This window comes from Eumetopias jubatus, unplaced genomic scaffold, assembly GCF_037043125.1.
Source record: "Eumetopias jubatus isolate StellerSeaLion01/CBP00866 unplaced genomic scaffold, mEumJub1_p1.0 scaffold_14, whole genome shotgun sequence".
Classification (NCBI taxonomy): Eukaryota; Metazoa; Chordata; class Mammalia; order Carnivora; family Otariidae; genus Eumetopias; species Eumetopias jubatus.
Genome location: NW_028274820.1, coordinates 92,427,349 through 92,452,119, shown reverse-complemented (window position 1 = coordinate 92,452,119; position 24,771 = coordinate 92,427,349). Strand labels below are relative to the sequence as shown.

At 37.9% G+C, this 24,771-nt stretch overlaps 1 protein-coding gene across 6 annotated transcripts in view; it reads left to right on the top strand.

The window, feature by feature from the left end:
* DGKI (diacylglycerol kinase iota) overlaps nt 1-24,771 on the top strand; it is a 451,310-nt gene that overhangs the window by 292,432 nt on the left and 134,107 nt on the right. For 4 of the 6 annotated variants that reach the window (XM_088018199.1, XM_088018200.1, XM_088018197.1 and 1 more), the window contains one exon: nt 6,603-6,802. In XM_088018199.1, the coding sequence (XP_087874325.1) occupies nt 6,603-6,802 (200 nt within the window). Of the gene's footprint in view, nt 1-6,602; nt 6,803-12,572; nt 12,636-24,771 lie in introns of all 6 variants that reach the window. The other 2 variants (XM_088018198.1, XM_088018196.1) reach the window with 1 other exon arrangement.

Below are 24,771 nucleotides of genomic sequence, written 5' to 3'. Positions count from 1 at the left end.
TTTAGAAAGATGGCCTGGATGTCTGGGTGGAAGGTGACCAGAATCTCTCTGCTGGAGGCACAGAGACAAAGCAAGATGTTGGTACCGAAGTCCAGGTGCAGAAATGAGGAGGCCTGGAATCCGGGGAAGAAAGTGGTAATGAAGGTGGGGGGATAGGCAAGTTCAAGAGTTATTCAGACACGGTGACTTATTTTGAAGGGTGAAAAAGGAGTACACATGAACCCTGGCTGGCTAGCGGAGGCCATTAGGTAAATGGTGAATACGTTGTGGGGGGGGGGAATATAAAAGAAAGATAATATCGCCAAAAAATGAATTGTGTTTTTTTTTACCATATTTTAAATTTTTATTTTAATTCCAGTCTAGTTAATATACAGTGTTAAGTTAGTTTCAGATGGACAATATAGTGACTTAACAGTTCTATGTATTGTGATTTAACAGTTCTATATATTGTGATATATAGATATATAGTGATTTAATGGTTCTCTCTAGATAAAACATAATATATAGTGATTTAACAGTTCTATATATTACCCAGTGCTCAATTTATGTAAGTTAAATTTGAAACCCCTGTAAAGCATCTAGGGAGATAGAGGCAATTTGAAATACATGTTTAGGGTTCACGGGATCCTTCCAGGTTGGGAGAGAAGGTTCTGGGGGTCTATCAGATTTCCTTCTCTCCCGTCCCATCATTGGTAGGAAAAGGAAAAGAATAATAGTTGATGGAAGCTGGCGAAGAGAAAATGGAATACTAAAATTATGTCAATTATTTTTTCTCTTTATATATGAATCATGTAAAAATGCATAGCAGCTAGCCTCAAATGTGGATCTCAGATTCTAATGACTTTAGATTGCTTCCAAGATTAAAAAAAATTCTACTTCAAGAAAGCATAGTTAAATGTAGTGCATACTGCACAGTTTTGAACATCCTATGCTCTCTGAAGAATATGGGCATATGTTTCTCTATTCTCATTCACATCTTACCTGACTGCTCATATAACAGTGCACTATTGTTCTAGAAGAAAGAATTTCATTTCCAGGACTTGTGTTTATGTTTCTTGAAACTAGACTCTTTATCTTGTGATTGCAAATTTCAAAACAGTAGTTTTCAATTCATTTCCCTGGTTGAAATGCATTCCTACAAATTCAGATGATTCTTCGCTGGGTGCTTGGTAACCTGATTACCATTTTTTTTTTTTTAAGATTTTGTTTATTTATTTTAGAGAGAACGTGTGAGCAAGTGGGGTGAGGGGCAGAGGGTGAGGAAGAGGAAGAAGGAGAGAGAATCTGAAGCAGACTCCCTGCTGAGTGCGAGCCTGACAGGGGCTCAGGGGCTCAATCTCACCACCATGAGATCATGACCTGAGCTGAAACCAAGAATCAGGCACTTAACCAACTGAGCCACCGAGGCGCCCCCTGATTACCTTTTTGGATTCTATGCAGACCATAATCAGACACTGTAATTTGTATTTATTTCTGCCACAATTTTTTGCCTGTATGGTTTTGAAGGTCTTTTCATGTTGAGTCTGTTTCTAAGTAATCTAAAACTCTTTAAGACAGTCCAAAGCATTATACAGATTGAGGCATTGGTCACCAAATTTGCTATGCAGTATGAAATCCAGAGATTTCAGTCTCCTAAACTTTAAAGAAAGTAGAGCCAGTTTTCTTTATGTTCATTGAAATTAAAATATGTAAGCTCTTTTATGTTTATGAATTAGAAAAGCTAAATGTTATTTGGTGAGAAAAATCACATGGGGAAATTCCCAGGGCTGAGGTTTTATACATACCAGAGAGTGTATTCTTTATTTTTTTAGGAAAAAATATTAAATGTGGGCTTATTTTGATAGTACACATAAGAACTAAAAGTAAAAATATCAGTCATAGTTAAATAATCTGTAACTATTTATATTTTGATGTGTTTTTTTCCAATTGCTTTATTTCTGTTTTTAAACATATAGGAAATCGTATTATAAGTAAAACCCATACCACAAATGGCTGACTACTCTTTCATATATAAATATCTCAATTTATATAATAATTATTCCTTTATGAAAAGCTTCCTTTATGAAATGTTGAGGTTTTTGGATGTTTGGTGGGTGTGAATAATCCTGTAATAATTGCTCATAAACCTCTGTTCATATTTCAAAATCCTTTCCGATGACATATCCCCACAGAAGAAATTACTGTCAATGACATATTTTAAAGCCTCTTAATAACAGTTATAAAACTGCTTTCTAGAAATTTTGTTCTGTTTACTTGCCCAACAGCAATGTGCATGAATACCTGTTAAGAAGTAATATCCCACAGGTGCTGGAAATGTGTTCACAGATAGAAACAAAAAGCTATTAAATATTACACCTGATGAAACAGAAGGAGAGACGAGAATAAAATTTCATCCCTAGAAAGAAAGAAAGAAATCATGCCTGTTTTGTCCATCCCATGATGTCCTCTTAAACAGCAAAAAATGAGAGTAAGGACACATTGTTGTTCAACTTTATTGTTACCTTGTGTGGTTTTTTGTTTTTTTGAGGTGTGTTTTTTGCATATTTTAATAGGTTGTTTGTCTTTTATTGTTGAATTTCAGGAGTTATTTATATATTCCGAATACAAGTCTTTTGACAGATATATTTAGTGCAAATATATTCTCTGTCTATTCTGATTTTTTATTTTCTTAGTGTCTGTTTTGACAAGCATTTGTCAAAGAAGAACTTTAAACATTCTTCTGAATTCCAATTCTATGAGGTAGGCTTATTTCATGTGAGGGCTTTCTGTGCCCTTCTTAAGAAACCTTATTCCAAGAAAGGTTGGGAAAATATTCTCCTGTGTTTGAGTTTTGAAGATCTATAGTTTTAGCTTTCTGTATAAGTATTTAATTCAGTCCAAATTAATTTATGTGGATTGTGTAAAGGACATATGAAGATTCATTTTTTAAAAATACATTTTTTTCAATTTTTCCCAGCATTATTTGTTGAGTAGACTTTGCTATAGAATTACCTTAGTGCCTTTGCCCTTCGATTGTATGTGGCTCTATTTTTGGACTCTATCCTGTTTCATTGGTTTATTTCTTTATCCTATGGCAGTACCACACTGTTTTGATTACTATAGCTTCATAGTAAGTCTTCAAACTGGTAATATGAATTATGCCACTTTGCCCTTCTAAGAATGTTTTGGTTATTCTGTCTTTTGCATTTGTATATAAATTTTAGAATCAGTTTGACTGTGTTGACAAAAAAAAAAAACTAGGATTTTAATTGGGATTGCTTTGATTCTATAGATTAGGGAGAATTGACATATTAACAGTATTTAGTGTTCCAATCTACAACTATGTCTTTCTCCATTTAGCTGTTCTTTCATTTCTCTTAGCAAAGTTTTATATTTCATAGTTTCAGCCTGGTTTTCATGTTCTTGCATACCCTTTGCTGATTTTGTTCCTAACTATTCTATGTTTTCTTCTCCGCTCCCACCAACCCAGGATTGTCCATCCTTCCCATCTGACAGCAAGTAGAATAGGGGCTTGAGTGGTAAGAAAGAGGATGAGGCATGGAGGAAGATGGAGACAAGTACCACAGGGAGGAGTAGAGTGTGGAAAGTCACAGGATCTCAAGCCACACCTGTGACATGAAGGGAAGTTGTGGTCTGGGCAACAGGGCAGTAAATGGCAGTGGATGCACTTAGTTCAGGGGATGTCTTTGTTTTCCTATCAGGGCCCATGCTATCAGAAAGGCAATATTTGAAATTTTCACAAGAGTAATAGATCCTAGATTGAACAGATAATTGAATCTCTGTCACTAATAAATCACCATATTATTACCAGTAAATGATTCCTTCTAGCAAATCTTGGGGTTATTTGTGGTTAAGCCTAGACCACCCTGAGTGATGAAAAATAAGTATTTCTAATGAGCATTTAAAAAATTACCTTTATTCTAACTTGTTCCCAAAACACTGCGGCTATGCTAACAATAGAAGAACTGTCTTTACCCTGAAAAGCTATTTACCGTAATTCCTCCTGTGCCTGCGCAGTGATCTTGGATTGATTTTGAAATGCCAACGGGACAGCTGTTTACATGTTTGTGGTATTGCTGTTGCTGTATTTTTGAGGCTGGGAAGATGACTTAAAAGTGCTCTACAGTAGCGTGTACGCCTTCTCATACCAAGGGGTTGGAAAGTATTTAAAACCGTTTTCAGTTCTGTTAAACTCCAAGGAAGAAGTTCTCACCTGGCAGGTTCTGCATTTTTATTTGTGATTGGGCCTAGTCAAAGGTGGCTGAGGGGGAGAAGAAGAAATGGTATTTCCAGAACAGTGGATGAAGGGGTAGAGTTCTCAGCTGAGAAGTACTTGCAGGCGAGGGAAATATATTAGAAAAGTTCTGGACATGAGACGGTGGCTCTAATCTAAGTGGATCTTAGTGGACATGAGATAGTGGCTCATAATCTAAGTGGATCCGCTAATGGATTTAAGTGGATCATTTGAGTACAGCCAAGAAAAACTTTCAGCTGAATAACAGAGGATCGGGGAATAGGCCAAAAAGAATTTTAGTAAATTCTCACTGCATTCTCCTCTGCTTTTTTGTTCTCCCAACTAACTAAATAAAATTGTATGTAGGGGCACCTGGGTGGCTCAGTTGGTTAAGCGACTGCCTTCGGCTCGGGTCATGATCCTGGAGTCCTGGGATCGAGTCCCGCATCGGGCTCCCTGCTCGGCGGGGAGTCTGCTTCTCCCTCTGACCCTCTTCCCTCTCGTGCTTTCTATCTCTCATTCTCTCTCTCTCAAATAAAAAATAAAAATAAAAAAAATCTTTAAAATTGTATGTAAAGCACCCAACGGAATGCTTTCAACATTACAGGTGTTCAATAAGTAGTTCTTCTCAGTTTTTATTCTTTTTTCTTTCTGTCCCTTTTGCCCCTTTGTGTTTCTTTTCTTTTTGCATTTATAGATAATCAAGTTTCTTTTGTTCAAATTAATGCAAGTACAAAAAAAGAAATGCAACGCCTCGGATAAATATAAATATCTGGCAACCAAATAAGGGGAGGTTGGCTTCACAAATATCAGTTAACAAAGTTTATTCCTCATTCATGGAAATGAGACATACGGAAACAGGTTGATAGTATGTTTTAATCTTTTAGATTTTGAACAAGTTACAACCTGACTCCTTTTTTTTATATTTATTGTAAGCTAATTGATAACTCAAAATACATAATATAACCTTGCTGAAAAATTATTTAGCAGTATCTATTCAAGTTAATTATACATCTCAGCTTAATGGCATAGCAACTCTTCTCATTGTACGTACGCAAGCGAGTATCTACCAAGCGATATTTATAAGAAAGTTTACATCAACGGTAGCTACAAACTGGAAACAACCAAATGTTTACCAGCAGAAGAGCAATTAAATATATTTTGCTATATAGTACTTAAAAAATAGTAATGAACAAAAGATGTCAGACACAAAAGAATTATCTACTATGGTTTATGTGAAGTTCAAGTTCAAACAAATTGAATCTGTGGTGATAGGAGTCAGAGTATTGGTTGCTAACTGGCTTGTGGGAGGAGTATGAAAAGATTGGGAAGGAGCACGTGGAAAACTATAAATTATCTAAAGCTTGATCTGGATGGTGATTCACATATGTATATAAAGACACTCATCAAGTTGTATAATTTGTGTACTCTTTTATAACCAAATGTGTATGATTTCCATTCATCCCTAAAAGGTAAATGATACTAAATATGTAATAACATACACAACATAAAAATGTATAGTGTATTAATTTAACATATATAAATATATATGTGTGCATATACATATATGTTTTAACTAATGCAGTAAAGTTATGTTAATTTGTTGTCCTTAACAACGGGCTTTTCATTTTAGATTGACTTTTCCATTTTGTGGCCACCGTGGTGGATTGAGCTCTGTGTTTGATTTTGATCCTTTGCTTTACCTTTCATAATGTTTGTAATTGAGTAATTAATATTATTTTGCATTTCATTGATCTTATACAGATTAGAAGTAGCTTGAGGAGGTTTTTGGTAAAAAGGAGAAACCTGCCCAAGTTTGAAAATTAACCAAGAGTGCGCTGCCAATTTAAATATAATTTCATATGTAATATATAGTTACATATGATAGCATGTATGTATATAAGATATATGTTATATATACATATATATGTTGTGTAACTATATTATGTATTTATATTTAAATAATATATAATATATATTTATATTTAAATTAGTACAAAAATTGCTTTAAACTGTGCTTTATGTCTTTTATAGTCTTTTTTTTCCTCCTTATATTGGTTATTCTATGGGAATAAATCGCACAGAGAACAACTTCTGTATTAAAGTAATGTGATTAAATTAAGACTGAAAATACGTAACACTGAAAATTAGCTATCGAGAATTTTTGGCCAAGCTCATCAAAAGTTGAGAAATTTTAGTTTATTTTTGTTAAGGTGATTTACCCAAGGTTTCCCATTCTACTCCTGGCTAGCAAATTTCACTATGTTTATCAAAGGCCTTTGGGTTATTCAGCGTGCACTTGGGGATTCTAGCTTTCCTGACTCTTAAGAACTAACTTCCAGCTTCCTTTGGACTCTTGAATTCACAGGCTGCACTGCAAGTTGGAGGCCACGGGGAAAGGCTACACCAGTGTCGGGAGGTCATGCTGCTCACTTACAAATCCATCCCCATGCAAGTGGATGGGGAGCCCTGTAGGTTGGCCCCAGCTATGATTCGGATCTCCTTGAGGAATCAAGCCAACATGGTACAGAAGAGCAAGAGGAGAACATCCATGCCTTTACTCAATGAGTGAGTCTGCCCCTTGCCTACCTTTGTGAACACAAAGACCATGAAGAGAACACCAAGCATGTGCATGGTCTAGGGGCCTTGCTGTGTTAAGAAAGGAACAAAGTCCAAGAAACAGGAGTTCCTTGGTCTCTCTGACATACTTTTCTTCATGTTTATTACACAGTGACCACACTCTTCTTTTAGAAATAACTACCGTATTGTATATGAGATAACTCTTCTTCATTGACCACTTTGGTCTATATTTATTGGGAACAAGAGAAAATCATTTAGAGTGATTCTAGGGTCATAAAACACATCAAGATAAATATGTTCTGTTGTGTTTTAAGAAGGAATGCTATTGGCCTCCTTTTTACCCAGGTCACTTGGAGAGTGTTGGTTTCCCCAATAGCAGGAGGCTGGCAGAGCTGGATATTCGGAGCTCACCTCTCTCCACGTTGCATCCCCTTCTGCCTGTTAGTGAGTTATCACTTTCCTGATGCCCCCACATTGGGGTCCCATGGACTCTGGTGCTTCAACTCAATTTTGCCATTCTGAGTGGCATCCTATTGTCTAGATACAACCTAGCTCACTATTCAATATCTAAATAAGATGTATCCCTCTTGGACCCTTTCTTTTCTTAGGTGTTTTGATAAACTGATTTGAGATAAGGAGATAATAACTAGATATTCAGAGTGTGTGTTCATTGTAGCACCCCTTCATCTAATTTTTTAAATGGAGATGTCTATCTGGGGTTGGAGAAAGGGATGGAGAAGAATGGGGATTTGGGGCCTCTTTCCGAGTATCTTCTGTATATAATGCCCATATGCCTGGTCTAGCTCAAGATAGGGCCATTTATGGCTCAGCCTCGGGTCATTATTCTGTCACAGCGAGGGACCCCCCCCCAAGGTGCTACTCATGTTTGTGGCCTGTGGTGCATGGTTACTGATATGTCCTGAATGGCTGGCTTCCTGCGGTGCCTGTGAAGCAGGGCATGCTTTGCCACGTATTTATGGAGTCACTGTTACAATCGACAGAAGTGCCTAGAATAGACCAGTGACAGAGGTGCCGTAGCTCCCTGCCAGAACCTCACTTTACCTCTCTTTCTGAGATGGCATATGTTGAGGAATAGCATTAGACAGGGCTCTTAAAGTGTTTGCATTTTTGGCATCCACTTCTAAGTCTGAAGCTGGCGTGAGAGTTCCTCTCCTAGAGTCTCTCTGGACATCAGAGTCGCTCAGCACTTTCCCCAGATCATTATCCAGGCCATTATCCATTTCCCCAGACCATTATCCATTGTTCAGTTGTATTCCTTATTTTGTTTACATTTTGCAGCTAGTGAAACTCCTGGTTCATTCCCAATGGTTTTCTTTTCTCCTTGCCTCTAGCTTCTATTAGGCTAAATATACAGCTGGCAAGTTTATGTTAAAAAGGTAGGATGTCAACAACAGTATATGGTTGACCATATGCTCTCTAGAAATGTTAGTGTTAATCCATGAACCAGTGGTCAGGGAGAAAGCTCTGAACTAAATGAAAAGCTACCTTGGAGATAGTATGGTAGCTCAGGTTGTTTGGGGCCACTTGTAGATCATTAAGAAGCTATAATAAAACTAAAAGTTCTTAATATCTGCAGGCAAAGAGCTCCCGTCCTCCTGCCTGGTGGTGCTATATTTAATAACCTTACCAGACACGAAATTGTTTCCAGGTGCTTAGTTTCAAACAGCTCTTGCCCTTGAAGTGAGAAAGAGTTTGTATCTGCTCGGCAACTGTATTCTTTTTTTTTTTTTTAATTTTTTATTGTTATGTTAATCACCATACATTACATCATTAGTTTTTGATGTAGTGTTCCATGATTCATTGTCGGCAACTGTATTCTTAAGAATTCACTTGGGCCTTCTTCACATATAAAAACAAATACAAATAGTTGTTTTCTTTTCATACTTAGACTACATATGGCAGATAGATGATGCGGTGGCATAGATTTAGCTGCAGGGTGTTCGAGGAAACAGCCTCAACTCAAAAATAGTTCCTTCCCACCAGGGGGCAGTGGTGCGTCCACCTAAGCAGCCTCTGGCCTCAGGAAACCTCTGAAGGACAATAATGTGCTTTTCAGTTCCAAAAAGGACACTTGTAAAACTTAGCAAAGATATTTATTACTACTGATGATGAATAACTATCAAAACACTATATTTTTTAGGAAAGCAATACAGATACCACATTTTCAGAGGAAAACCAAACACCCACTTATCTTGTCACGTGTGTTCACTACACCTCAATTGCTCTCCCTGACTGCTCTTTTTCACCCTCTGCAATTAGATTTCCTCTTTCTATTTTACTAGAAATCCTTGTTTTGAAATCTGACTTCTTCCACTGGATTTCCAGGTGGAGTTTCTAGTTTGAGGGTTGCCTGGCCATTAAGACCTTTCCACAAGTTTTCTTCAACCTTCTAAGTCCTCTAGGCTTTTCTGTTTCGGCCACGGTTGGGCCAAGTTCATTTTGCAGCCAAGGCAGAGAGATAATCGAAAGATATTTCTTTATTTTCTTCCTTCCTTCCCTGTTTTCCTCCTTCATTCTCTCTCTCTCTCTCTCTCTCTTTCTCTCAGCAGTCCTTGTTTTCTGCGACTGTTACTTCTGTTCCATTTGCCCATCTTCTTTCAGAAGAAAGAGAACTGGTTTAAAATGTCTGGAGAATTCATTTAGAAACCTCTGTGTGTGATGAGGATTGGGGGGTGGGGGGAGGGAGTTAACTGTGAATATCTGAGAATCAAGTACTGTGGTTCCCTAAACAACTGGCTTCCTTTTCCACTCGAGCAGTGGTGCTCCTCACAGGTTTGCCTTTCTCTGGGAGATCACATCTGTACCCCAGATTTCATCTATGACTGATAAGGGAATAAATTTCACATCTGTGTCGTCTCTCCCGGCGTTCCTTCCAAAAGCCAGAGACTCATATCCAGATATCTCAGCTGACATCTTTACCTGGATACCCCCAACAACCTCAGACTGCAGGCTGAAAATGGGCTTGTTAACTCTGCTCCCTTTGCTTTCTCTGCTTATCGGCCAGTGAGCCCTCCTCATTCACATTTGTCTGCATGGAACCATCTACCCATTCACCATGTTCCAGCCATGGAGTCCTTGCAGTCACCTGCTCCTTCTATTTATTTCCCACATCTTTTTTTTTGGGGGGGGGTAAAGATTTATTTATTTATTTCAGAAAGAGAGAGTGGGGGAAGGGGCAGAGGGAGAGAATCTTCAAGCAAACTCCCCGCTGAGTGCTGGGCCCGACATGTGGCTTGATCCCATGGCCCAGAGATGATGGCCTGAGCTGAACCCAAGAGTCAGACGCTCAACCATCTGAGCCACCCAGGTGCCCCTATCTCCCGTGTCTTTGACTCATGCCACCTACCCACTCTGCTAGTAATACAGCCTGTGTCCAAAGGCCATCTAAGTTACCTCACCACAGCATCACTAAATTATGCTCATGTTTCCTTGCTTCCTGCGTCACTGCTCTTCACACAATGCTTTTTCCAGTAGATTAGTAATTAGTACTTAGAAGGATCTTTCTCGAAAAGTTAAACTGATATTCCTTAGCTTTGCAGAGCTTTTTGATCATTGCTGTCGTCGTCCTCCTGCGCCCCAAAGATCATTGCTCGTCTGGAGCACTGGCCTGCCTCGTGCATCCTCACTCTTTGGCACTTCTCTTGCTCTTTTTGCACTGCCTTCCTTCCTGCCTTTTTGTCGGTTAACTCTTGCTCAAGTTCAAGACCCCATTGAAATATCATTTTCCCTAAGAATCCTTTTTGATCTACTTCTAGCTGTTAGATACTCCTGTTAGTGTTCTAGGTTATGTTCATCACACCATTTATCAAGAATAATATAGTTCTTGGTTTACTTGTCTCTCCTCCCAGCTTAGAGTTTTCCTCTTAGGGTCCTCAGTGCCTACCAGTACGTCTAAGACATGATTATGTGTTGAATCAGTGGCTTGAACATAGATCAGATCGATAATCCTCTATCTGTTAACATTGCTCTGAGATTGCATCTAAAATAACATAGATCTAAAATCCATGAATATAAAAGTAATGGAGATGATGTCTTGGAATAAATGGAAGATACATACTTAAAAATTTCAAGATCTGGTTCACATGGATTGGATAGGTGGGGGAAATCCCATGAGAAATGGTTAAATAGTAGGCCTTCATGATGCCACTACATCTTCATTTATACCAAAAAAAAATTATTTCCAAAAAAATATATTTCTTGGTCTATAATCCCATTTGCTATTACTATATAGAAACTGAAGGGCTAGACTTGTGTTCACTAGACCCCCACCCTACTGGGACAAGAGCATATCTCATTTTATCATGGCTTATGAATCTATTCAAAATAAGAGCTGCAGTAACTATCATTGCCCCATAAAGTAATAGAAGAGTTTTGCCTAGGTTCATATTCATGTACTAGTAACATGGTACCCACATAAATTTGATGATACTATTCAAAAGGCACCTTTGAAAGAGATCAGAAATTTAAAATTTCTCAGGTGCTTAGGGAGATCTTAAGCTAGCTGAAATCCTGAGCTCACTGGTAATTAAGACTACACGGTGAAGGGCAATCATATTATTCAGGGGCAAGATTTCTAGTTGGTAAGCTTTGAATTGGACAACTCGTTGATTGGATTCCGTCATCCTGGAATTGCTAGTCCTTTGAGGAAAACAAGGAGTTGATTCATGGGTGACTTTATGTGAGAACTTACATACCCAGCAAAAAAGAGGGATAGGGGTGCTGTGCCTATTACAGTTACAGTGAAGCTCTTCAAATCCTCTGAGAGAGAGAATAATTCTGTAAATGTGACAACACATTTTGGATTTAGTTTCTTAAATTTTATATTTCACCTTTTCTAATAGCTACTGACGGTTCTTTTTTTTTTTTAAATGATTTTATTTATTTATCTGACAGAGAGAGACAGCGAGAAAAGGAACACAAGCAGGGGGAGTGGGAGAGGGAGAAGCAGAGAGCCTGGATGCAGGACTCGATCCCAGGATCCTGGGATCATGCCCTGAGCGGAAGGCAGACACTTAACGACTGAGCCACCCAGGTGCTCCGGTTTTTTCCATTATAAAAGAAGAGAGAAAAGGGTGAAGTCTATGGCTTCCCTTTTCTACCAGGAGTATGAGTGAAATTGTGGCGTCATATGATGACTCTAGGCTTTCTTGGTATTACCTGCAGTCATTACAGGTTTTGTTGAGCCACGCTTTTCAAGATGGCTGTCTTTTGACACAAATTTCCTACAGAGCTCTGGAATCAAGAGGTCTATGTTAAAGGATTAAATTTACCTTGACTCTTCTCAAAGATGAGTTTACTATGCCAGCCTACTCCTCTCTAGTGTGTGCGTGTGTGTGTGTGTGTGTGTGTACACGCACGCATCCTCTCCTTGGACGTCTCAGATGACCTAGAGCAAGAGAGGAACATGAGGGTGCTCCCGCCCGCCTGCAGCCCTGCCCGGTGTCTGCACTCCCGCCGCATCTGCCCGCACCCCACGCTGCCCTGCGGGTCGGTCCCTGGCTTGCCTTAGAGCCAGGCCTCGCCATGTGTCCTGTTGGCTTCATTACTGTCACCGGCTTTTTGGATTATGTCCGTGGCTGGCTGGATTTTCCTTTTCTTTTCATTCACTGTTTGGTGATGCGCTCATTTAATTTCTGTTTAAATTTTGTGTGTCTCTCTTTCTCTCTCCTGGCTTGTTCCCTGTCTGTCCACGCTGTTGTGCTGACTGTCTTCGCTGCTCATTCCCTGCTGCCTCTAGCATCCATCAGGTGGCAGCTGCCGACCTGCGGAGAGTGTCTGCTCCCCCGGGCTCCTTCACCACGTGAGTACAAAGCCGGTCCGTTTCTCCATTTTGTCTAGCACCCTCCTGTCCTCCTCAGGGTTAGACTACCCGCCTCCTTTTCCCTCACAGGTCTGCTTCTCAGACAAGGACCCGCCAGCCCTAACTGCCTTCTTTGTCCCTCCGTCATTTGAGATGGAGCTGTCTGGTTCTTTGTGTTCTATCTGTCTCAGTCCTCTAAGCGTTCAGGTGTAGGTTTTTGATGCGTTACTTTAGGGCCCATGATCGCATGGGGTTGTATAAAACTCCATACTAAGCATTGGTTCTTATGGAATGTTTGTAATGGCCGTAGACCATTCCATTACATGTAACTCAGGGATGAGGTCGAAGGAGGGTGCCTGTTGTCCTTGCTTTGTGAACGGACCCCAAAAATTATGTGTGGAGTTTTGAGTGCATGCACATGCATCCGGGCATTATTTGGGTGGAGAATCCATGATTGTAATAAAAGATGAATGACCGAAAACTATCTCTGAGTCAGCAAAACACGCTTCATCCGTAGTTAATAATTTGTACTTAATGTATTCTATGTTTTTATTTTTTTCTGGTGAAAAAGAATTGCTTTAGCACTTTAGGACTTCTTTTACATAAAAAAGTTGTTGCCTCTGTCTTGCCCTTTCTTTCTCTTCCCGATGCTTAGCTTTTGTTCTGGTTCAGGTACTGGTTCAGGTGCTTGACATTAACTGCTTAACTAATTACTCCCCCAACAGCCCTATGGCACATTTGCTGTTATCTCCAGCCGTGGTCTTGTGGGGAATCTGATGCACAAAGCGGTTCAGTAACTTGCTCAAGGTCACACAGCTAACAAGGGGTAGACTGGGAGGCAAACTCAGATGGCTTGGCTTCAAAGTTCACACCTTTAACAATTTACATTCTGCCACCTTTCACCTATGAGGAACCTATGTATCTCTTAAGCCCTAGTTGAATCATTGGCTTTTCAAGGAATTCTTTGTTGATTCTTTTCGTATTAGTTATGTTCTCACTGGAGTTCACTATTGATACATTTATTATAGTTCTCAAGGTTTAATAGTCTGGTATTAATTACATTAGCTCTATGTGTGTGTGTTGTGCATTAGACTTAGGCTACTTGAGATCAATGACCATATCTTTTTTTTTTTTTAAAGATTTTATTTGAGAGAGAGAGAGAATGAGAGAGAGAGCACAAGAGGGGGAAAGGTCAGAGGGAGAAGCAGACTCCCTGCTGAGCAGGGAGCCTGATGTGGGACTCGATCCTGGGACTCCAGGATCATGACCTGAGCCGAAGGCAGTTGCTTCACCAACTGAGCCACCGAGGCACCCAATGACCATATCTTCTTATGGAATTTTTGTGTTCCCCAGCCCTGATCACAGATCTTAACAAAAAGTATTCTGAAACCAAACGGAGTCATTGGTTGGCAGAATGAAGGAATGAAAGATACATGTCTTATTGAATTGTGCAATGTCTATCATCTAGGAATAGGCCAAAACGATTCCTGAAGTTCAATCATATAATCTACTTTCAGTCCTAGTCTCTCAAATACACATTTATTCATTCATTTTTCAAAAACATTATCTTGTACTTGCTCTATGTCCACCATTTTGTGCACAATAGAGAGCTGCCTTCATGGAACTTAAAATTGGCCAGAAAATCAATAGGAAAATAACACTTAATTTTCAATTTGGAGGTTATTCTGGGGGTATATCCTACATTCTACAAAAGGCCTGTTCAGTAAATTGGAGCCCAAGGAATGGCTTTCAGTGATTTTCAGAGGCTATATTGATAGAGTTCAAAGAATCGAGAATACCAACAATAGAGATGCATGTGGAATTTGTCTCATTTCTATCACAGTTTTAGTTGTATAATTTAAACAAGGCTCTTCTTTGTTGGTTCCAGGTGTGTATACTACAATAAGGTAAACTGTCACTGTTGTGATAAGGTGTAACAGGCAGAACACCTAGGTGTGGCCACTTTAAAACTTGAATGTTGATCTAAAATATTTTATATCTATATATGATATATTAAATATTACATATTATAGATTTTATATTTACATATCTCTGAAATATTTATGTAATAAAACTTATTAGAGTATTTTAATTTTTAATTTTTAAATTATTTATTTTTTTAAAGATTTTATTTGTTTATTTGAGAGTGAGAGAACACAAGCAGTAGGAGAGGCAGAGGGAGAGGGAGAAGCAGGCTCCATGATGTGGGGTTCCATCCCAGGACCCTGGGATCATGACCTGAGCCAAAGGCAGATGCTTAACCAACTGAGCCACCCAGGCGCCCCTAAATTAGACTATTTAAAAAAGGAAAACACTGTGAAGGAGCCTGGAGAAAAACCCGAGAACAAGCAGTGTCTTTACATATTACAGCAGTGGTTTAGAGTTTTGACCCCCTCTCATGCTATTTGCTATTTTCAGCAATGTTTAATAATCACATTAATGTTGCTTTGGTCCTCATGAAAGTCAGGACCCCAGTATCTTGGATTCAGCTTGTCTGATTTTTTTTTTTTTTTTGACTCTTGGTCAGCCATTCTCTGCTCAGAAAAATTCTTCTATAGATGATCTCTTCTGGGGAGAAGCCCCTCTTTCTCCTGTTCCTGTAGTAAATGTTGGTTTCTTAAAGCAACTTGCACAGTCTTTCTTTCTCTCTAGCTTTCTAAAACCTTTTTTTTTTGGTTGGGAGAAGGTCATGGCAGTAACAATGTAACGTATGGGTTCTTAGGAATTGCAACATACTACTAGTGTCTCTGCACGTGGGAAATTTCATCTTTATACAAAGAATTCTGAAATTTTATTTTTGGTCATATATGACCACATACAAAGCCTGAGTTTTATTGAAAACTATTTAGTGCTTTATCCAATAGAACAAAACTAAACAAATAGAATATTTCACCACAAATCTTGTGCATGTAGCTTAATGGATTATTGGAGGAATACTTCAATTAAAAAATCTTTATAATTAAGTGACTTCATAGTAAAGTCCTCGCTGAAGGGCACCTATGCACACTGAATTTTATAAATTCATGAATATTATAAATTTTATAAAATCATGAATATTCATTCTAAATGTTCCAACTACCAGCTCCTGTTCAGCTAATGCCAAAAATAACAAAGGTATAAAATTGTAAAATATCTTTCTAGAACTTTTATCCTTCACTAACTGCTTATTAAATTCCAATTTATGCCTGTTCTCCATCAAATGAAATAATGTAAACCATTTATACCTAATTTAGTCAGTTTTTCATCTTTGAAAAAATATTGAGTGCCTTCTTTAAATACCAGGGGTTCTGTGAGATCCTGGAGATACAGAGATTGTAAAGCTAAGGTTTCTGTCCTAGAGAAATGGACATGCCAGGGATAGACCTATTCTGTTACTTGCAATACAGTCACAATGCCATGTGATAAGCATCCAACTACAGATTCTGGTTGTATTTCCATGTGAATGACTATTTAAGTATTTATTACATTTGTTTTATTTTTTTTTTTTTAGTATTTAAAATTAACATACAATAATTGACTTTCTTGGTATGCAGTTGGGAGTTTTAAGATGGGTATAGGTTCATATAACCAGCACCCTAATCAGGATACAGAACTGTTCTACCACCCCAGAAAGCTGCCTGACCCCTGCATCTCCCATCCCAACCTCTGGCAACCACCAATCGCTATAGTTTTGTATTTTTGAGATTGCCACATAAATGGAATCATACAATATGTAACCCTTTCCAACTGACTTCTTTCAACATAACATCTTTGAGATTTATCAGAGTTGTTGCCTACATCAATCACATGTTCCTTTTTATTGCTCAGTAGTATTCTATTGTATGGATGCTTCCATTTATTTACCTATTTACTTGTTGAAGGGCATCTGGGTCATTTTCAGTTTTAGGCAGTTATGAATAGAGCTGCTATCAACATTGATGAACAAGTTTTGTGTAAATATAAATTTTCATTTCTCTAGGTTAAACACCTAGGAAGGGAATTCCTGGGTCATATGGTAAGTGTATGTTTAACTTCATAAGAAATTGACAAACCATTTTCTAGAGTGCAAATTTTGCATTTCTACTAACAGTGTATGAGAGAGAGTTCCATTTGCTCTACATCCCTGCCAGCACTAGGTATTGCCAGCCCTTTAAAATTTTAATCGTTGAATCATTTTAATGAGTGTCTTTTCATTATTTGCCATCTATTATATACTACTCGATGAAGCATCTGCCCAAGTCTTTTGCCTATTTTTAAATTGGGCTGTTTGCTTTTTCCTGTTGAGTTTTGAGAGTATCTCATATATTCTGGATCCAAGTCCTTTGTTAGAGATGTGTTTTGCCAATGTTTTTCCCCAGTATATATCTTGTCTTCTCATTCTCTTTACAAAGTCCAAATTATCAAATTTTTCTGTATATGTGTTTTTGGTGTTATATTCAAGAACTTTTGGTTTAATCTCAGGTCATAAATATTTGTTCCTTTGCTTTCTTCTAGCAGTTATAGAGTTTTACATTTTGCATTCAATTCTATGATTTGAGTTAATTTTTGTATAAGATGTGAGGTTTAGGTTAATGTTTTGTTTGCATTAGATGTTCAATAGTTCCAGCACCATTTGTTAAAAAGACTATTTTTTCCGTTGAATGGCCTTTACAGACTTATCAAAAATCAATTGGATGTATATTTGGGGGTTTATGGATGGATATATATGGATAGATAAGTATCGATTTCTACACTCTATTCTTTTCCATTGATCTATGTATTTGTGTCTTTGTCAGTGCCATGTTCTTTTGGTTATTGTACTTTTAAATCTTAAAATCTAGCTGTGTTATTTTTTCACTTTATTCTTTATTTTAAAAATTGTGTTGGCTAAAAGAAAAATAATTGTGTTGGCTATTCAAGTTCCTTTACTTTTCCACATAAATTTTAAAATAAGCTTGCCATATCTCCAAAAATTCTACTAGAACTTTGGAATTGTGTTGAATCTATGGATCAACTTGGGGAATGTAGACATCTTTACTATTATGAGACTTCCAATCCATGAATACTGCATTGTCTCTCCATTTATTTATTTTGTGCATCATTGTTTTGTAGTTTTCAAAATACAGGTCTTGTACATATCTGTTAGATATGTCTTGGTTTTCAATTTTGGTTGCTGGTATATAAAACTACAATGGATTTTCATGTGTTGACCTTGTATCCTGTGGCCTTACTGAAGTCACTTTTTAGTTCTGGGAGTTTGGTTGCATCCTTGGGATTTTCTAAATAGTCACACTTGTTAACTGTGAGTAGGAGTGGTTTTCTTTCTTCCCAATCCATATGCCTTTTATTTTTTTCTTTTGCCTTATTGCAGTAGCTAGGATTTCTAGTATGATGCTGAATAGAAGTGGTTACAGTGGCTATCCTGGCTTTGCTTCTAATATTAGGGAGAAACCATTCCATTTTTTCACCATGGAGTATGATTGTTAGTTGTAGATTTATTTGTTAAAGTACTTTATTAGGATATCTGGGAAACATTAGGAAGAATTGGAGTTACTTGTCCTCTACATGTTTGTTAGAATTTGCCAACAAATCATCTGGGTTTCAAGGTTTCTTTTTTCCCCTTTTAACCATGTCAATTTCTTTAGGAGTTATAGGACTACTCAGGTTATCTCTTTCTTTGTAGGTGAGTTTCAGTGGGTTTGTTGTTGTTGTTGTAGTTTTTTGAAGTTTTTGAGGAGTTGCCCATTTTATTCCAGTTGTTAATATATGTGGAATTATTGGTAGTGTTTCTCATCTTTTTAATGTCTTTGGGGTCTGCATTCATAGTTCCCTTTTATTCCTATTATTAGTAATTTGGATTTTCTCTCTTTGTCATTCTTAGTAAAGGCTTATCCATTTTATTAATTTTTTTTGAAAAATCAGCTTTTGTTTTTATTGATTTTTCACAATTATCTTTCTGATTGCTATTTCATTGATTTATGTCTTTATGTTATTTTTTTTCTGCTTGCTTTGGGCTTATTTTGTACCCACCCCCCCCACCCCAGTTCTTTAAAGGAGAAGCTTAATTTTTTTTAAGATTTTATTTATTTATTTGAGAGAGATACATATAGATGTTCAGGGAAGGGCAGAGGGAGAGGGAGAAGAAGACTCCCTGATGAGCATGGAGCCTGACTTGTGGCTCCAACCCAGGACCCTGGGATCATTGCCTGAGCCGAAGGCAGACACTCAACCGACTGAGCCACCCAGGTGCCCCGAGAAGCTTAATTATTTAAGTAGGCAATTGACTCAATTGAGTTCAGGCCACAAGTTATGACTCATCTTCTGAAAGTTGCAGTTACAGTGTTAATTCTGTTTTCAAAGTCTTTGCAGTGCTATTCATATCTCTGTCTGGTGTGTATGCACCATCAAGTTACCAATGTGGGATCTGGGTTGTACTATCCTGTAGTTTAGTTCCTAACATCTACTGTACAGGTATTTAGGGCCAGATTCACCCATTTACAGCCTAAAGATGGACCTGAGAGTTCATGAGCATCTTTATGGGGCTGTTTTCCTGCACCCCTCCTTCTCTGTTGTCATCCCAGGCCTTTGCTGTTCCTTAGGGCTCCCTTTTTTGGTCTTTCAGCCAGAAATCTAAGGTTTTAGTTACCTTGCTCTACTGCATATTTCCTGCAACTGTGTTCATGTCCAGGACCAAGCAATGATATGACAGAAAGAGGGGGAATAAAAGCAATGTTGGTTTATCCCATCTTCTTGGGATGACCGCTTCTTTTATCAGAGAGGAGAGCTCTCTTCCATCACAATTCTAAGTCCCTGAAGGCATTTATCATTGCTGCTGTGGGGAATGCTGGGGTGTAAGAAAATGGTAAGGGGAAGATAGATCTGAATTTTTCTGAGCATTCAGAATCCCTTTCTTTTCCTTAAGCCAGAGCTCAAGGGCTCTCTTAGAGCTTTCTCTACCTGCATTTGATGTTCATTTCAGGCTTTGTGCTTCTCTGGAGTCCACACCAGGGTTTACTGGAGGGAAAAAGAAGAGAGAGCTCACCCCTATTTGACAGTATTTTATATTCTGATCTTCTTCTCTAATCTTCTGCTCTCATTTACTTTTCAGAGTTCTCAAATAGCTGCTTTATGAATCCTGTCCAGACTTTATAACTGCATTCACTGGGGGGAGAAAGAATGGCATGTGCTTACTTACCTTGCCCACAACCAGAAGTTCTCTGCTGCCTTTTAAAAGCAGAGAACTATGACACCGTATCCGCTACTCTCCCACTGTAGTTTAGTACTATAGCTAAACTCAGCAAAACAAATCTGCAGAGAAACCACTGTATTTTGAACTACAATCAACATATGTTCAATGTAATATGCCATCTTTCACAACTGTTACAACGTAAACATAAACAAGATATTTCCCACTGCTAAGTTGTGCAGATTTGCTTGTTACCTTGGGAAAGGTAGAGTTGGACATGGATCCATGAAAAAGGCATAAACTGTCATGTTTGACTACAAGCTGAATATGATTCAACACTCTAAAATTGGTTTCCATAAATGAAGTCTTCATGGTAAAGGATGAAAGTACATTGATTTTTGTTCCAAGAAGAGAGGGAGTTTTAGTAAGAGAAAGAGAAGTATTTTTGATAGGTCTTTTTTTTTAATGGTTCCATTTTGGGTTGAGTTTAAGAAGTTTACTATTGAGAAACTATCAGAATCTTCGGTCTTCATGATTGAAGAAAACACAAACTGGTCATAGGTAGTTTAACATTTGTGTGCTGGCCAGCAAAGTAAACTAGCTGATCTTTGGAAGTGCTTTCTAAAAATGCTGTAATTCTACTCTCCAACTAGTCACATAATTTTTTGTTTTAACATTTTTATGAATTTGTCGAATGTGCTGTCAAGGGTCTGTTTATTTCGTTTATTTAATATTGGCCCTTTAGTTAGAAAGTAAGACTTGATGTGCTCTATTCGGGTCCTTTCTCTTTTCCTTTGTTCTTTATCTATAAACTCTGTTTTACTACAAGCTACACTATTTGGGAGTAGCAAAAACATTGCCAAAGTAGAAATTTACATGTATGCCTCTGTAAACTGTGAGAGGTTACCTCTAAAGTGGCCAAGAAGATCCATCATACTTACTTTGCCTGAGAATGAATAAAGCTGATGGTGGCTAACACACAAACCTTCTTGAGAATGGCAGGATGAAAAGCACTCCTGTCGGACCTCTTGAGCCTCCAAAAGACTGCTTCATGTCGGGGGCAGAAATCTGTTCAGATTCTGATTCACAGATTACAATTTTTAGGTCATAGTTTCTAGACCCCCAGATCAATTGCAAGGATACCAAAAGTGTCTAAGCACTCAGGAAATTATAAATATATGTCTTGTTAAGGTTTTCGTTGTTATTGTATCTCAGAGTGATTATCTCTGAGTAACAGGATTATGGATAATATTTTCTAGGCTTTCTGTATTTTCTGATTGATTTTAGTAAGCATGCATTACTTCCATAAAGGGAGAAAAGTAGAAGTTCATATTTTTAAAAGGACAGGAGAGAATGGCTATATCCACAGAACAGAAAAAAAATGGCATTTAATGAAGCTCAGAGTCAGATAAGGAAACATCAGAGTTGGCTTCAGGCTGGCTGGAATACAAAACCATTTGTTCACTCAACCACTGAGCAGAGGAAACTGCTAACCCATCTTCTTTCTTTTCTCTTACTCCCAACTCTCACATTTTCTGGGTTACCGTCCTAGTGATTTTAGTTTCCACTGTCCAGTTTCTTGATCTTTAATAATGTCATAATGTCATGCTTTCCTCCCTTCTTATGGCACCCTCTCTCCTGGTTGCATAAAACAGATATACCGAACTGAGAATTCCAAGGAAAAGTAGGTAAGAGTTGCTTGAGCTTCATCTCCTATCACTTTTCAAACTTGAGCCCAGGCTACAACAGGAATGATGGTGGTTTTCTCCCCTATGCTCTGCAACTTTCCCCTAAGAGTTTCCCCAATCCACCTGAGCTTTTATCCCCATTCAGATGGCCACAGGGGTCTAGGCCCTTAAAGAAAAGGGGTATCAGGAGCAGATGTAGATATCTCACTGGGGTGTCTTCCTCCTTATTCTGTAGCACTCCCATGGTAACATGCTGCTGTTTTGAGGATCTAGGGGGCGCTCTGCTTTCATTTGTATGACATTAACCAAGTATTAACCTCTTTGCATTTTAGTTTTTCAAATATTAAAAATGAAATGCAGTTGTTCCCCTGGATTTCTATCAGCTCTGAAGTTCTGTTATGCTAAAATTCAGGACATGACCCTAGGGTATATGAAAATCTGCCCCAAAGGGATCTAAGACTTGAAGCAGGCAAGACTTACCATGGCACGTGACAGGGTCATCCTTTATCCTTAGGACTGATCAGGGAAGCCAGGCCCTGTACTGCTTTAGTACATTTAATTGCTGTTTCTCCTCGCTCTCCATAAGAATCCAAGTGGATTTTTTTCATTTAGCCAGAAAGGTAGTATGTGTCTGATATTATACTAATCAGCACCTTGACTTGTGATCAAATTTCGTATCTCAGTAACTGTTTGTGGTAACAATTGTCATTATTCCCATTCCATAGATGAGAAGACTGAGAATAAGAAATATTAGGAAACTTAACTAAGAGTATATGTCAGAAAGTGATAAAGTTCACACCCAGGGCTTTCTGCTTTGGAGATGGCATTTAAGACCCTAAACGCCACTGTTGATCTAACCTCTGATCATTTTCCTGTATGTGTGTTTATTTTCACATATATGATTTATATATTTTATTCAGTCACACTAGATTAACTTCTTCCTTTTTTAAGAAAACTTAGAAATAATAACTTAGAATTCAGTTTTGAGTGTTTCAACTTGTGACTCTAGTAGTACAGGTTTGTAGTTCAAGTGTTATTATAAGAAAAATGTCAGAACGACAAACCCCAGTTAAAAATAAGTTCTAGTATAGCTAAAGGACCCGGGGAGTCTTTTGAAACTGTTCGTAATGGTGTTTGGTCTGTCAACGTGGCTCCTAAGGAAGGGTCATGCCCACAGCTATGGTGGATGGATGGAGCCTGTGTTCTTCTCTTAGCAAAGGTAAACACAGATGACAGCGTCTGGTACAGTTATGTAAGGCAAAATACATTTAGGACTCCCTCAACATTTAAAATTATATCTCGTTGCTTTTAAAATTTATTTTTGGAGATGAATTATTCATGTCTGCGTAGGTGTAGAAACAGTCTTACACTTACGAGTCAGCACTTCTCGTAGAGTAAAAGGTCACCTCAGAACTGAAGGGAATATTTACTCAGGTGTTGTTGGCTTGAGGTGCAGGGCCTGAGGAGGCGACTGCACAAGTCAGCTTCAGGGGCATGGGGCGAGTTTGTAGGAAGGTTCAGGTACAGTGTGTGCTCCAGGCCCATTGGGCAGGGCAAAGGAGGAAGAAAATTTATGAATTTTTTTAATTTATGAATGTATGAAAATTTATGAATTTCTTTGTTTATTTAATCAAAATAAATTTTAAGAAATCAAAATTTAAAAATGACTTTAGAGGTAATATTAGTTCAATAACACAACTATATATGTATGTATATATATGTGTGTGTATATGTATATATATTATTAACTTTTTAGATTATTCTATGTACCTTGAGTTTTAGGAGAAGTAGAAATTAAGGTCTGAATATCCTAAACAGTAACATCAAGCCAGCAGAGACTTCTAAGCCAGGTAGGAATTTGGGAAAGTAAAAAAATGAGATTCCTCATTCTTCTATTTATGTGATCTTTTTATAATCAGTAGTTGTAGGACAAAAGTAAAATGTATTTGTTCTAGTGAGTCTCTTGAGTAGGCATCTGTGTAGTTTGGGCTTCCGTAACAAAGTACCACAGACTGACTGGTTTAAACAACAGAAATTTACTTCCCCACAGTCTGGAGGCTGGAGGTCTGAAATCCAGGTGTTGGCAGGGTTGGTTTCTCCTGACGCCTCTGTCCTTGGCTTATAGCTGGTGGTTGTCTTCTGGTGGTCTTCCTTCTGTGTGTGTGTCTGTCCTAATCTCCTTTCATAAGGACACCAGGCAGATTGGATTAGGGTCCACCATACGACTTCATTTTAACTTCATTCCTCCTTAAAGATCCGTCTTCGAGTACAGGCACATTCTGAAATACTGGGGTTAGGACTTCAGCATATGAATTGGGAGGGGGGTGCACAACCCAGCCCATAACAGCATCATACTAGATAAATTTGACTGAATTTTAGTTTTATTTCTTTTCCTGTCACCAACTGTGTGAAGACTGAACTTTGTGTATATGACTTGTATGTATGGTTTAATTCTTTAAAATCTTTTTTATTAAAAGGTACGAGAAGGGCTAAAGAGTATTGCTCTTTTATTTATAGCAGAGTGTGGATATTAACTATTTGGGTGCAATAAGGTTGTTGTTGACCTCTCTGGACCCAAATCCAATTTCTGTAAAATAAGGTGATCAAATAATATGAACTTTAAATTTTTGTTCATATATGAATTTCTAAAGTATTACTGTAATAAAAGCAACTATAGAAATACAGGCTATAAATGAAAGGGAAGGGAGTAATTTTGCTAGTGTTTGTGAACAAAAGATTTATTTACAAATGGACACTCCATGTAGGGAAAAAACCCTAAATACTTCTGGAAAGTAGTTATTTATATCTTAGATAAACTGCAATCTATGGTGTTATTAATGGATTTACTGCATTCAAAGAGAAAAAGAGAAACATTTCAGTTTTTACTCCAGTATTACAATAATAACTGATATTCTATTCCACCATAGGGTAGGAAGAACATATCAAAAACCAAGAAATCTAGACATTTCTTTGGAGCAGTCCAAGAGGGTATTTATTTTGGATTGTTTTGCTGAGGTAATAATAAATTGCAATGCACATTCCATTTGTAGATTTTTAATTTAATTATACCAATGTGATTTTAGCTTCCCAATCTGTCATAATGCCCTGAAACACTTACAGGAAATAAAAAGGAAGTACATTGTTAAAGGCAGAAAGGGAAAATCCTTGTTGATGCTACACTTAATTAGTCCCCAGAACTTACCAAATTTTGTGTCAGAAAATGAAATTCTAAACATGAATTCAGCAAGTTCCAAAGTTATAGCTAAGATATTTGACTGAAATGAAAGTAGTGTTGGAAGGATTA